The sequence below is a fragment of the Marmota monax genome, unplaced genomic scaffold (genome assembly GCF_021218885.2).
Source record: "Marmota monax isolate L192 unplaced genomic scaffold, Marmota_monax_Labrador192_F-V1.1 WCK01_AAM20220418_F8-fsc00001, whole genome shotgun sequence".
Classification (NCBI taxonomy): Eukaryota; Metazoa; Chordata; class Mammalia; order Rodentia; family Sciuridae; genus Marmota; species Marmota monax.
Genome location: NW_026693777.1, coordinates 19,434,090 through 19,450,315, shown reverse-complemented (window position 1 = coordinate 19,450,315; position 16,226 = coordinate 19,434,090). Strand labels below are relative to the sequence as shown.

General features: G+C 34.0%; 1 protein-coding gene across 17 annotated transcripts in view; it reads left to right on the top strand.

Annotated features, from left to right (window-relative positions):
* The window catches only part of Gphn (gephyrin), a 602,369-nt gene that overhangs the window by 480,466 nt on the left and 105,677 nt on the right, over positions 1 to 16,226 (top strand). For all 17 annotated transcript variants that reach the window (XM_058584564.1, XM_058584567.1, XM_058584570.1 and 14 more), the window contains one exon: positions 2,699 to 2,836. In XM_058584564.1, coding sequence (XP_058440547.1) covers positions 2,699 to 2,836 — 138 coding nt within the window. The remainder of the gene's footprint in view (positions 1 to 2,698; positions 2,837 to 16,226) is intronic.

The window sequence follows — 16,226 nt, the reverse complement described above, 5'->3', positions numbered from 1 at the left end:
CAACAGATAAACTATACAATTAAAAATATAGTTTTCTTCTCAGAAACTAAACATTTTTAAGGACAGTTTTTTATAAGATTACATAAAATTTGCACCATTAAGTGCAGCATATCATAGAAAGATATCTGAGACCTATATAGCTGAATAGAAAGCAGAAGCAGCTATCTCTATCATTCTTTTCAATTACACTGGTTGGGACAGTGTGTTTGTATATTTGATTGACTAGTCTCAGACCTCAAAAAAAGTGAGTTATAAGTAAATTTACATTTCAATTATATGTGACAAATCATACATAAGTCTTTTTTAAATGTTTACCCACTATTCTGAATAGAAAACATTATTCATATTTACCACAAAATAATCTATAAAATCCTACAAGCTTTGAATTCTTGTGATCTTGATTATCCATGAAAATAAATGTCATACTGAGAGTATAAGTAATTTTCTGTGTCTTTTGGGGGTGACTTATGATATTGTTATTAATCATAGAAACTCTTTGGGGTAGTGCCTTTAAGCCAATTCAATGAGCATTTCTGGAGCAGCTGCTGGGGTTGGAGTAAAGTGCTAAATTTAATAAGATGCAATGACGATCTTCTGAAGGATATGTGTAATCATTATAAAGTGGCTTAAAGCATTAAAAGCTTATTTATCTCCCACATCAAAAGTTTAGAGGCAGGGAGTCCACAGGCTTGCCTAGCAACTCATCTTTTTCATCAGAGACTCAGACTGTTTTTTTGTCCTCCTGTTTCCATTACTGTGTGAGCTTACATTCTCATACTTGAAAAATGGCTCCCAGTATCCAGCCATGTTACAGGTAGAAAGAAGGTAGCAGGGAAAAAGCTGTTTTCTTTTAAAGCTTTGTTTCTTTATCTCTTTATTTGTAATAAGATTATTGCCCCCAGGGGCATCTTAAATGGCCAAAATATCATATATCATAACACTACTCCTAACTTGCAGGGTGGCTAGGGAAGAAAAAGGAGGCTGTGAATAGCAATTAGGACAGCCAACCAATAGTGTTTGTATTACTCCTTTCTCTTTACCATTTGGTCTGTACATTTATAAGCTTCCAAGGGTAAGGCCAATTTTTTTATGCATGAGGATATAGTGCCCCAAGAAATCTTTTTGTCATTAAATGATTCCTTTGTTAATTCAACAAATAATTATTTGATGTATTTTTGTATGGTTATGAACATCTGTGTGTGTTTGAAAAAAATTAAGTGGGGTAAAGTGAACTAATAGTAGGCAGTATTATATATAGGGTATTCAAGAAATGCCTCTCTGATAATACTGATGATACCTCTTTGATGAGGTGAAATCTGAGCAGAGACCTGAAAGAAATGGGGGATGGATGATGCTATCTGGAATAGATGGTTCAAGAGAGGAAACAGCAAGTATAAAGGCCCTGTGGGGAGATAAATTTAGTAGGATCATTGTAAAGGAAGGAACCGGTATGGCTATAGCACAGTGAACAAGGAAGGAAATATTAGGAGGTAAGAACAGTGGAAGTGATAATAAGTTGGGCCTTATAGGACCTAGCAAAGATTTTACTGTAATTGAAATAGAAAGTCTTTGGAGAGTTGTAAGCAGAGATTTGCATAGTCCAGTGTAAAATGTAAAAGGATCACTGTAAATTACTCTATGAAGAAACTGAAGTGGAACAAGGATAGAAGCAAGGAGACCAGTTAGGAGGCTATTCAGTTTTCCAGGACATAAGCAATAGTTCCAACTATTGCAGTACCAGTGGAAGTGACAATAATCAGGTTCTAATATATTTCAAATATTGCTATGACAAAAAGAGAAGATTCAAGGTTGTTTCCAAGGTTTTGGCATAATAGCTGAAATAATGGATTTACTGTTGATGATTGAGATGTTAATTGCTCAAGAATAAGATATCATATGGGTAGAATAGGAGGGTTGAGAATTGAGAATTTAATTTTGGGCTCTTTATGTTTGACATACACATTCAAGTACATGCTGGATAAGTGATTCCAAGTCTGAAAATATATACCATCTCATAGCTATTGGTTGACATACAAATCTAGAATTGAGGATAAAAGCTGGAATTGGAGGTAAAAAAAATTGGTTGTTTTAGTATATGGGTGATATTAATGCCATGGGACTAGAATGGTCATATAGGGAGTAGAAAGATAAAAACATAATATTTTCCACGCATTTTTACATAGGAAAGAAAATTTCCTGTATATCCTAAAAATTGATGTTTTAAAACTTAATTTTGCTAACTAGTTTCTTTAGTATTCAAAGTTGAGAACAGTGGTAGAGCACATGAACTCTAAAGCCAAGACCACCTACATTTGACTCCTGGCTCTTCTGTTACTAGTTCTGAGATTTACACAAAGGTATACAGCCTCTCAAAGCCTGTCTTCCCTCATCTGTAAGTAAGGATAAGAATGGTGCCTCACCATATGTGGTTGTGAAGATTAATGAGTTTATTTACTACAGTCTCTTGACAAAAATACCATTAGCCAGTATCATTAAATTTCACCAGCTTTGGGTATATGATATAACAATGCTAACTTTTCACACAGAGCAAGCTGTGTTTTGGAAGAAGGAAAGAAAGTTGCTGGTAATATTCATTTGGGGACACTTGAAATTAGGAGTTACTGATATTTATAAGTCATTTCCACTTTTTGATCAGTGTTTCAGCATCATATTCTCAGTTAATTATCTTCCTGTTTAGGTCACAGTGCTGTTGATATCACCAAGGTGGCTAGAAGACACCGCATGTCTCCTTTTCCTCTGACATCTATGGACAAAGCCTTTATCACAGTCCTGGAGATGACTCCGGTGCTTGGGACAGAAATCATCAATTACCGAGGTACTGTCATATTTGCCCTTTTATTTCTTCTTTTTTTTTCCGTAAGATTCATAAAACACGAAGGTATAATTGCCCTGAAAGAGAAAGATTGTTTATCACTGTCACAATTATAATCATTCTTTTTGTTTTTTATTTCTATTCTACTATGGGGTCAGCCTTAACATTATACAAAGTATAACACCATAAAGGTTGCTTTTCATAAAAATGGGGGGAACCGGGCACAGTAGAGCACGCCTGTAATCCCAGTGGCTTGGGAAGCTGAAACAGGAGTTCAAAGACAGCCTCAGCAAAAGAAAGGCACTAAGCAACTCAGTGAGACTTTGTCTCTAAATAAAATACAAAATATGGCTGGGAATGTGGCTCAGCTGTCAAGTGCCCCCTGAGTTCAGTCCCCGGTACCAAAAAAATAAAAGTGTTGGGGGAGATATCAGGTGTGTTTCTGATTCAGAATACCAGTACTCTAAAGAGAGAGCTATCATTGCTGAGTGAGGAAAATAGTTAACTCTGAGTCTGTCTGATGATTTCTCTGTCAGAAATGGGATATAAATAATGTCTTTTTGTTGTTGTTGCTCTAATTAGTTATACATGACAGTAGAATGCATTTTGACACATCATACCTAAATGGAGTGTAACTTCTCATTCTTCTGGTGTATATAACGTAGAATTACACTGGTCGTGTAATCACATATGCACCTAGGGTCATAATGCCCAATTCATTCTATCATTTCTAGCATCATACCCTCTCCCCTCCTTTCACTCCCATCTGTATAATCCAAAGTACCTCTTTTTGTTCCCAGTACCATTCCCTCACTTATTGTGAATTAGCATCCGCATATTAGAGAAAACATTTGGCCTTTAGTTCTTTGGGTTTGGTTTATTTCACTTAGCATGATATTCTCCAGCTCCATCCATTTACCAGCAAATGCCATGATTTCAATCTCTTTAAGGATGAGTAATATTCCATTGTATATATATAACACATTTTCTTTATCCATTCTTCTGTTGTAGGGGCACCTAGGTTGGTTCCATAGTTTAGCTATTGTGAATTGAGTTGCTATAAACATTGATGTGGCTGTGTCATTGTATTATGCTGATTTTAAGTTCTTTGTCTATAGACCATGGAGTGGGATAGCTAGTCACATGGTGGTTCCATCCCACGTTTTCCAAAGAATCTCCATGCTGCTTTTTTTTTTGCACCAATTTGCAATCCCATGAACAGTGTATGAGTGTACCATTTTCCCCACATCCTTGCCAACAGTTACTGTTGCTTGTATTCTTGATAATTGCCATCTAACTGAAGTGAGATGAAAGATGAAATCTTAGAGTAGTTTTGATTTGCATTTCTCTAATTGCTAGAGATGTTGAACATTTTTAAATACATTTGTTGCTTGATTGTATTCTTCTTTGAATTCTCTGTTCAGTTCCTTAGCCCATTTTCTGTCTGTATTTTCTAATACAGATAAACATGATTATAATACATATTAGATTTTCTTGAAAAAACTGATAAACTAATAAACAGAAAAAATAAAACAGATAAACATGATTATCTCAAAAAAGCTAATGTGTCTTAAAATCATGTTTTAGAAAACACAGATAGTCCCTGACAACGATTTGACTTTCAGTTTATCAACTTTATTATGTGCAAAAGCAATATACATTCAGTAAAACCATACTTTGAATCTTATACTTGGATCTTTTCCTGGGATAGCAGTATGTGGTATGATAGTATCTTGCGATAATGAGCAGCAGCAGCAGCAGCAGTCTGCAGCTCCTTGTCAGCTATGTGGTTACCAGGATAAACAGTACTGTGTTTCTAAGCTATGATGTTCAGTAGGCTGGTGTACTAAATGCATTTTTTGACTTACTAATATTTTCAATGTACAATGGGTTTATCAGAACATAACCCCATTTTAAGTTAAGAGCATGTATATTTTAATGTAACCTATGAAAAAATACACTATTCATAAATCACTAAGTAATCAGTCTAATCTCAGTTCCCTGCTTCATCTATCTTATTTGTTGCTGTTTTACTAGTAGCATATTGAGAACAGTTTATAGAAAGATAATGGAAAGGTAATTTGTATTAGTCATATTTCCATCATGATAACAAAATGCCTGAGGCAATTAGCTCATAAAGAGAAAAAGCTTATTTTAACTCTTGTTTTGGAGGTTCCAGCCGTATGACTTTGAGTCTCTATTACGGCAGCACATCATGGTGAGAGCACATAGCAGAACAAACAGTAAGTCAGCAAACAAAAAAGAAGGAAGAGGAAGGGACTGCAGCCCCACAGTGCCCTTCAAGAGCGTATTTCCATTTACCTAAGGAACTCCTTCCTACAAGCTTCCTCTTTCTAAAAAGTCCACAGCACCTCCCAGCTGGAGACTAAGCCTTTCATACATGGTCCTTTGGGGGAACAGTCAACATCCAAACTATCATAATAGTTTTCTCCAGTGTTTTCAATTTTTAATCAACAACTTCCTTTCTAATAATTTACCATTGGAGTTGTATTTAAACATGTAATCCCAGTAGCCAAAGCTCCTAAGAACTTACTGCCAATAACATGTAGTTCCTTCCCCGCTAAAAAGTTGCTTAATGCAATATGAATAAAATATTGTTTCTTACTAGTTTGTCATGCAAAAACAACACAAAAGAATTAAGTAAATCTTATAAGTAAAGGACTTTATTCAGTCATAAAATATTCAAACTGCAATGAACATTAGAGAGCATCTGTACAAACACTTTAATTTTTCTGCAAGGAAACTCTAAGAAAAGCAGAAAAGGGATAGGCTTCAAGTGTCAATTACAGTCTTCTTTTTAACTACGTGATAATGCACTTCTTTCAGCATTAAAATACTTTAAAATTATCCTAGCTAAACTAACAAATTATATGAAAAGACCTAAAATTTAGTGAAATATTAGATGCCAGATTTAGCTCTCTAGTCCTGACTCTATTTTGACAAAAAGAGTTTTTATACAGTTTCCATTCATTCTCCATAATTTACTCATATTCTTTTTTAAATATTGTTTTAGTTGTTGATAGGCCTTTTATTTTATTTATTTTTATGTGATTCTGAGAATCAAACCCAGTCCCTCACACATGCCAGGCAAGTGCACTACCGCTGAGCCACAACCCCAGCCCCATACTCACATTCTTTTAATAGGTAGATAGATATATAGATAATTAGGCTTCAACTTTTTTTTTTAATTCCTCATTAACAAAAATAAAGATTAGAAAACTCACTGGTGTAAGGAAATTTTCAGGAATTAACTATGTTATTTCAGAAATCAACTTTAATGAAATGATTTTCTTTATTATTAAATTAGAATATTAAGCTATTTATTGATATCAGTCTAAACTAAGACAATATAAATATAAAATTAAGTTATAAAATAAATTAATAATGTTTTGCCTATCATAAAAATAAATTAACCATCCCTGATGTCTTGAAATTTCAAAAGAGTTTCCTTTAATGTCGGTCCTTGGAAAAAGCAAATGGGCTAGGTGCAGTGGTTCACTTCTGCAATACCAGCTACTCAAGAGGAACAAAATCAAGGCCAACATGGGTAACCTAACAAGACCCTGTCTCAAAAATAAAAATGTGCTTGGGTATAATTCAGTAGTAAAATGCTTGCCAAGCCTCTGTCTTGTACAGTTCCCTTCACGTAAATCAGTAATGTTGTATGCAGCAGAAATGATACTTAAGCTAAAAACAAGGACACAAAAAACAGGAAGTGGTGACCCAAGTCTTCAGCAAGGAGAGGGAAGTAAAAAAGAGGAAAGAAGAAGAAGTGGTCTGGTATGAGCATCAAGTATGTGATCCTACTGTAAGAGACATGAATGAAGAAAACTTCTTTGTATCTAGGGAAACCGCTTTTTGTTTTCATCATTTGACTGCACTGGGAACATTTATGCCTCCCATCTTCATCATCAGAGTTGACAATGAAATAAATAAATCAGAAGTTTGCATCTAGCATTTGTACAGTATAAAAGACAAGGTATTTGTTGCTTTGGTGGTTTTGTTTTGTCTTTCAATTAAGAGGTTTTGTGGAAAAAAGAATATTTTTAAATGGCAGTGGACTGTCTCATAAGTCATTTGAAATCCTGTTTGTCCTCTATGTATGTCAGATAAAAGTTTAATAAGATTTTAAATACATGTTTTGTTCACCTTTTAAGTTAATGAAATATAATTTTCAAACTGCCAAAAAAATTAAAATGTTTGCCAAGCATGTATAAGGCCCTGGGTTCTATCTTCAGAACTGCAAAGGGGGAAAAAAAAGAGGAGAGAGACAGAATGATACAAAAAGAGAGAGGGAAGGAAGGAAGGGAAGAAAGGAAAGAAGAAGGAAGCTGTATTTTAAGTCATGTTTAACTAGAGAAAGAGATTTTAAAGGAAAAAGAGATTTAAAAATGGCCATTTCATTTTTCCCTCAGGAGAAAAATACTGTCAGATAACATTCTCTTTTCCTTTCATGTGTTTGTTTCCCCTTCGTTTGTTCATCAGAACAGTTGTCATTCATAAGTAAGAAAATTGTTCATGGATGGTTAACCTCTTTATCAAGTGTTTCCCCAATAATGATAAAATATAATGAGATTTATGGGCTGAGGTTGTGGCTCAGCAATAGAGCACTCGCTTAGCACATGTGAGGCCCTGGGTTTGATCCTCAGCACCACATAAAAATAAAATAAAGATATTGAGTCCAACTACAACTAAAAATAAATATAAAAAAATAATAATAATGAGATTTGTATTCAACCTTGGAGTTGGATCAAACTCAAATTTTAATGCAAGTGTATTATAATGAGAACTTGTAGGCATTTTAGGTGTTTAGAAAACAGCATAATATATAAAAACATAACTCATTCTGTTCAACAAATGTTGATTGTGCATCTACTAAGATGGGTATTTTATTTATTAATTCCTGTGTGTACAAAGATGAATTAAAAATAAAATGTTTGCCCCATGGATCTTAGAGGCTAGTACAGAAAAGAGATAAGTAAACAATGTGATACTTTGTCTCTTTTATTGGCTCTTTTGCAGGCTTGACACCTTGTGTCAATTCCTTCATTTAGCTTCTTTAGAGTTTTTTCTTTGTCTCTTTTTACATCTTGTACATTTCCTTACAAGATCTCATACATGCCAGTGGTTTCAGATACAACCTATAAAGTGATTTTGAAATCTATGTTATTGTCTAGACCTTGCCTGAGTTCCAAACTCATTTATCATATCTATATCTGCTAATAATAAATTTAATATGACAAATACTAAACTTATTTTCTGTACCTCAATGAAACTTGCTTCTTAAATCTATTCCTTCTTCTCTATCTCCACTGCTATTGTTTTAGTTTAAGTCTTCATTATTAGCTTCCTGGATTATTGTAACAAGCTCCCTCCAATTAACAACATCCCAACCCATTATCCAATTTCATGCAAAGGTAATCTGTTCAAATGGCAAATTTGTTATTAATGCTGTCTATCTATAGTATTTTGGTATAGTGAAGATGACCATAACCTCAAAATAAACCAAACTCCTTGATTCGTCATATAAGGTGCTTTCTAATGTACTATCTTTCTAATTTTTTTCAGTTTCCTCCCTCACTTTCTTATCATCAGAACTTGCTTCTCTCCAAATCTGACATCCTCTTATTCTACCTCTACATCCTTACTTACACTATCTTTTCCTTGAAACTTTATCTTACTTTTCTGCCTAACTACCATATATTCTTTTAAGATCAAAGTTTAAGGAGCCTCTCCATGAAGACTTTCCTTATGTCCACTTCCGTCTTTTCTCAATTGGCTTGACTTCACTTCCCTCCTGTTCGTATGTTCTATAATAGAACCGACTGACATATTTGTTAACTGTCTATCATGAATGCCCTAATAAATAACAAGGGCATTAAAAAAAAAGCAGCCCCAAGTGTGAATCACTTAAAGTTCAATTGTTATGTGTGAAATATGGCTTGTTATTCTCTTACTTAATGGAACAGAACTCCACAGAAAGGGGATTAGATACTTATTCTCACTGCACTTTAAAATGTTATATGTACCCTGTACATTTGCATTTTAATGAGCAAAACTTCAAAGTTAATTTTGATTTTAGCTAGATGCACCTCTAAACTATTTCATTTCATCCCTTAATCACTGAATAGGAAAAGTATTTTGAGGGGACTGAAAGACCTTCCAGTTCTCTGAACTCTCAAATATTTTTTTTTTTTTGCCTTTGCAATTATTGGTGGTATAATTAAAGAAGCCCTTCAAGGAAATTCTATGTTTTTGTAAGGCAAGTTGGGAACCACTGAATCTTTGAGCCAGTTTGGAGCTATGACATCTCTAAAATGATTTTTTTGTATGTCTCCAAAAATTCAACAATAAGATCAGAAGACTAAGGCTATAACATGTAGAGAAATGTTGGAGGTGATTGCTGTGAAGGCCATAGACAACTCAGTGAAGGAGTTCCAAAATATAGGAATTCCATAATAGTAAGAGGGTAACCTGGAAATCAAGTGGTCTCTCTTAGTTTAAAGATGAGGAAAGTTATGATAAGATTCTTAAAGTGAAAAAAAGTTATGATTAAAACATCTAGAATCCAGGATTATTAACTCCAAGTCTGATGCTCATTTCAGTATGCTATACTGCTTCACAAATCAGTATGAAAATTATTCTTTTGAAGCAAATACCTAAAGGTGGTATATGTGTGTAAATTGGTTTTTGTTCATTTGTTTGTTTAGTCCATTTTGGCTATGAACTAATTTTCTATTGTCTCTGATCTGTCCTTTAGTATATCTTTTCATTTTAGCTCCTGTTTGCAATCAAGGCTTTTAAGGAGCAAGCCCCATTGATATAAATAGCTTTCCTTTGATTTCTTGGGAAAGGCATACCTGGCATAAAAAAATTGCAGATAATATTTGCAAGATTACCATTTATGATTCATCTTCTTTACTGGTAAAATGTGTGACATGAATAAATCACAACTTCATATTTTATGTGATAACAACTACTGTAAGATTAAAATATTCTGGCATCACTCTGTAATTCTTAGTTAATGATGGAAAAACTATAATTTTCCAAAGAAATCATTCTGCTCTCTTGGGAGCTTTATCTTATATCATAAATGCTAAGTTTTCTTGTTTATGATTACACGATCAAAGACTTCAGTATCTCTGACCTAGGCTCTTTGTTTTTTGAAAAAGTTTTAGCAGTTCTAGCCAAGGAAACTTTAATCTTTGCTGCTCGAATTCAATTTGAAACAGTGAATTATTTCTTTTAAAATACTGACCACAGCACAGAAGCACATGTTCCTGTTTCTGACTTCTAGTTAGTTGCCTGAAAATGGGCAATTATCTTAAATAGAAATCCCCTGCCCTTTAGAGAAATTCAGAAACTTGGGATTCCAAGCAGTAGAAAGTACTTATCAAGGTGATTCACAAGTCATGCGGTGAGTTAATTAATTCCACCTGATTATTCAGGGGCTGTCAGTGAATAAGGAAAAAGGAAGCAAAGTATACTGGAAGAAGCTTTACCATCAGACATTCCTTACCTTGCTGTGCCTTTCACAAGCTGAACCAATGTAAAATGGAAATAATGTCCACCCAGTATAGGCCTATTTTAGGATACTATAAAGAAAAAAAAAAAAAAAAAATATATATATATATATATATATATATATATATATATATATATAAAAAATCTAACTTTCACTAAGCTTCTATATTGGGGATTTAGTAACTGAATTCCTTCTCCCCTCTTGGGAATTCTAAGATCATAGCCCTAAGACTTTTAAATTACAAAAGTAAAAGCTAGAATTCCTTGGCTCAGTTCCATTTGTTGGTCCACATTAATAGACTCTAGATACTGTATGCATTTTGATCTAGTATAATTACATTCCACCCACTCAGGTCATTCAGGCATGTACTCTGTGTTTCATTATAAATTTTTTTTAAGCAGCATTTTTCATTGTTTTTTGACTTACTCCTGGTTGAGCTTTATAAAATCGAAGCAAAGAATTGAGAATGATTACTCTAATCTTTCTAGTAAAAGAATGCATTTTTATTATACAAATTACTGCCCCCTGATGTCTGTCTTCAGTCTAATAAGGTCATCACTTCAGTGACCCTGTCTGCTTGCAGATATCTCCTGGAATATTGGTCTGCATTGGTATTTGCTACAGATATTTTATTTTTTCATGAATGTGGCCACTTGTACTATTCTTTCAGTCATTCTTTTTTTTTATTGGTCTTTCAGTTATTCTTATTTCTTTAGTCCAATGAACCTCATTAAGTCTCTAAAATATGTACACCTCATTTTATTCTTCTGTTTCTGCATCTTATGACATCATTACTTCTCCCTGTATTCTTCAACTATGAACATTTCATTAAGTGTCTCTATATTAGTTCTGTCTCTTGTCCAAGACCCCTCAGTGAATGCCTGAAATTGCAGATAATATTGGACCCTATATACTATGTTTTTCTAGTGTAGGCCTTTTAGTATTGCTACATACTACCAGAATTAATCTGTCCTCCATGTTTTATGTCTTGGTGCCTCCTTTGCTTTGTGGTTATTATCAAGTAAAATGAGTGTTATTTTTTAATGAGTATTATTTGAACACAATCACTGCAATATCTTCACAGTTCATCTGATTCCAAAGATGCCTGCTAGGTGACTAATGGGCAGGTAGTGCATACAGTGTAAATACAATGAAAAAATGGATGATTCACATCCCAGGTCAGACAGAGTGGGATGACACAAGATTTTATCATGCTACTCAAAGCAACATACAATTTAAAACTTCTGATGTTTATCTCTGGAAATTTCCATTTAATATTTCAGTCCACAGTTGACTGCAGAAACTAAGACTGTGGAAAGCAAAACTGCAGATAAGAGGGACTACTCTATAAACGTTTGTGACATGTGCATGTGTGTGTATGTGTATATGAGTATAATCATAATTACCTGTAAGTAATTGTGGTTATGTTCTTCATATCCAAAAATTATATTATATTACCAATCAGCTTTCTGTATATGTGCTTTCAGGTGCTTCTTTTCCCCCACTATGGTGAGTTCCACATGTGTGATTTATCACAGTACACACTAAACACCCTTGTATAGAAAGGTTATTTTTATAGTTATATAATTAAATAAAATTAACTTATTCACATAGAAATTGGACAATTTTTGGCCTAATTGCCCTATATCATAACCAAACAGACTTGTCTTTCTATATCATACTTTCTTCTATGTGTATACCATTACATAATTGTATATAAAAACTAAAGCATATGAATATATCTCACTTCAAGCAATTTTGATAGAACATAATTCATGTTTAGCTAGAAAAGTAAGGAGCAATTAATTTTTCAATACGATTTTTAAAGGTATTACACATAGCTTTATAGAATGTATCTGTGGCTAAAACAAGGTAGTATTTAAATACAACTCTTAATTTCTCTATTCTATTTAGGCACTTCATTAGTTTTTCACATTTTCAATATTCATCTCTTATTTGGTACATGTATTTAACAATCTGTTTATTCAGTGTCAATTTTGATGTGCCATAGTCTATATTAATAGCATTAATTTAGGATTCATAACATAGGCAATGAAAAAAATATTGCAGTTAAATCTTTTTAAAAATGGAAATTTATCTAAAAAAGAATAGCATCAAAATTTCCTATTCCTTCTAAGATGAAAATTTCCGAAATGGATCTTTCTTTTTTTTAATAGCCACAGTAATATCCTGACATAGGACCAATCTATGGTGGAAAAGTTAGGAATTAATTTTAAAATACTGGATTCTGTGGTTCAAAATCACAGAAAACAATAGTAAGAAAATATTTGTCCCCTGTGGACCATATGAAAGTTTTTAGGGCACTGATTAAGAGATCATCACTAAGTACAGTGGTGCATACCTGTAATCCTAGAGTCTTGGGAGGCAGAGGCAAGAGGATCACAGGTTCAAAGCCAGCCTCATCAAAAGCAAGGTTCTAAAAAACTGAATGAGACCCTGGCTCTAAATAAAATACAAAATATGGCTGGGGATATGGCTCAGTGGTTGAATGCCCCTGAGTTCAATCCCCGATACAAAAAAAAAAAAAAGAAGAAGAAGAAGAAGAAGATGATTATCATTAAAGAAGAATTTAAATTATTTAAACAATGAAATAAACATTTTGGGTTTTTTGTCTGCATCAAAACCTGACCAAATAATTCCCACCTTGGACATAGTGCTACCCATTTGTCAGTGACACCCTACATCCCGAGTATGGCAAGATTTCCATTATTTATTACTGACAAGAGTGAGCTCTTGATTCAGTGCTCTTGATTGACGCATTTTCTGTAATCCCAAGAACATTTTAAATATTTTTTTAAATTATTATTCTTTTTATAGTTAGCACAGTTGTTATTTTAAAAGCTTAACATTTCATAAATAGAAATATTTATAACGGATGTAAGTTGTGACAATAAAATAAAATCCAACTCAAGAACTAATTATCAATTCTGTTATATCTTTTTATATTGCTAAATTATGACAATCATTTCTGATAATCATAACCTTTCTATTATTCCAAACCCTATAACTGTGCAGAAAGTTTAGGACATTTTTTTTTAATGGCAAAAGAACTGTGATACTCTCCCTTTCTTATCACATTTGCAATTAATGAGCATCCTTAAATGGAAATATACAAATGCATTACATGCTAACACTTTGAACAAGCTATATATTTTATAGGCATAGGAATTTTATTGTATTATTCTATATACATGATTGCTGGGATGAGTATGCATTAATTAATAGGCTGGGGTTTTTTTTGTTGTTGTTGTTGTTTTTTACCAGAGGAGGCCTATTATAGTCTAAGTCTGGAATGTCCCCCAAAGGTTCATGTGTTAAAGGCTTGGTCCCCAGCTAGTGGCACTACTGGGAGGTGGTGGAACCTTGGGAGGTGGGGCCTAGTCGGAGGAAGTGGGTCCTTGGGGGCATAGCCTTGAACAGTATATCTTGACCCTGGATCTTCTTTTTTTTTTCCTTGCCAGTACTGGGGATTGAATCCAGGGACACTCTATCACTGAACTACATTTCCCAACCCTTTTTATTTTTTATTTTGAGACAAGGTTTCTAAGTTGCTTATGCTGGCTTCAAACTTATAATCCTCTTGCCTCAGCCTCCTGAGTGTCTCAGATTATATGTGTGTGATACCATGTCCAGCTCCCTACCTTTTATAATACACAACCTCTCTTCCTGCTTCCTAGGTGAAGGGCTGAAGGGTTCTTTTACACCATGCCCTCTGTACCAGGATACTCTACCTCACCATGGGCCCAAAAGCAATGAAGCTAGGAGCTAGCTTTGAAACCAAAAATAATCTTAAAATAATAAGCCAAAATAATCTTACTTCCTTTAAATTATTTTTCTTAGATTTTTTGTCAAAGCAACAGAAAGCTAATTAACACAAGGCTTTTACCCCTAAATCATTCAGTCTTTCTGAGTTCATACATGTGAAATCTTAAATACGTTACATCTATAATGCACTGACATTTTGTCTAGTTAGTCTTTCAAATGAAGTTGTGGGAAATAAATTGAGTTAGAATATGCTTTTGAACATTCACTGGTTAAACATTTATTTTAGTGTCATAAATAATCACTAAGCTTTCTTTAAGTATGTTACATTTGGGGCAGGGATTGTGGTTCAGGGGTTGGGATTGTGGCTCAGTGGTAGAGTACTTGCCTAGCATGGGCGGGACCCGGGTTCGATACTCAGCACCACATAAAAATAAAGGCATTGTGTTGTGTCCATCTACACCTAAAAAATTTTAAAAAACAATATTTTAAAAGTATGTTATATTCATTTTTAAAGTTTTTTTGAAGGATGTAGAGACTCAAATCTACACAGGCTTTAACTTTCTTAGTAGCTCTCTTAACCCTTGGCCTTAGTCAATATTGTTCTTACTGATGACCATTTGACCAGATAAGGATATATGTCAACACTACATTCTTCAACTATTTTGGTGAGCACAGTGAATAACTGTTAGGTAAAAAAGAAAAAAAATAAAGTAAAAAAGACCTTTTAGCAACTTCTCACCTGTATTAGGTGGAATGGTATTTTTTTAATGTTGCAGTATTGATGCTGTTGCAATGACATAAATAAACTTTTTGACAAATTTATAATTAATAGCAGAAGGTTTTATGTCTATGCTATATATTAGGAAGTCTTGGGTGGTATCTATCCATCAACATTGTTACTCACTATACTATTGATTCATACAGATAATAGAATCTTGGTTAGCCAAGGTGAGGAGCACTGAACATAGAATTTTCCCTTCACCTCCTGTAAAGCCTTTTTAGAGCTAACTACACAGGGAACTTTATAACTGTGTAATCATTCTGATAAGTAAGAAATTAAGATCCTTTCCAATCTTACATTGAAAAGTCACTTATTTTTTCTAATATCTTAATGTAGCAAGGAGAGCTTATCTGGATCAGAATAAATACCCACCCAAACCAATTAAATATTTAACTTTTATCCTTTAGAGAATACACTTGAGTGTATGCTCACTTTCATACTTAACCTCAGAACCTGTCTTAATTTGATGTGAATGTTCATTGTCAGATGTTTGAATCTGTAAGGATTCTTTATGAAGATACTTTCTAGGCAAATTTCAGTTTAAAAACATCAGTACTCAGGCTAATAGGGAATTTGTAAATCACTATTATTTGGGAAGCAGAATCTTTTATGAGTGTCCTGTTTACAACCTAAAAATACTATCTGCCGCAGTCCGGCTGCAGCAAAATAACTGGGAGGTGACAAACAACTTGTGTACATTGATACAGCAGGAGTGTATTGTAGGACAGGAGGGGTATATATACATTCCACACAGCTTATCTTAATTAACATAAACTAGATACAGCAGTCAACCAATAAGGAATCTCCACACTTAATGGCTTGCTGGCGTTACTTCACAAACCACTCCCTCTGCAAAATGCCAGGCACCATCTTGACTTATTTACAGACTCTAACATTTCCCCCTTTTGTTTAATTTAAATAACGACCATAGTGGTTTTTACACAAACACCATAAATAACCTGCTACAAACAGAAAGGAAGGATACAAAATGCCACAATACCAAGCCAATTGATGGCTCCATGCAAGAAGCCCTTGGAAAAATTATACCAGCAATGACACTGTTAGCAAAGATACTGAGTTACAATTTGTTGTAGAATACAGTTTGTTGTCTCAGTCCAGGTAAAGCAGTGTCTCAATAGATTAACTCACAGTCCAGGTAAATCACAGTCCAGGTAAGTTCTGCAGGCAGCTAGCTTGATCCGAAGTCTTGTCCGGTTCTCAGCAACACTGGAAATTCTTCCACCCTCATCCTCACCGGCACTGGGACGAAGGCAGGAACT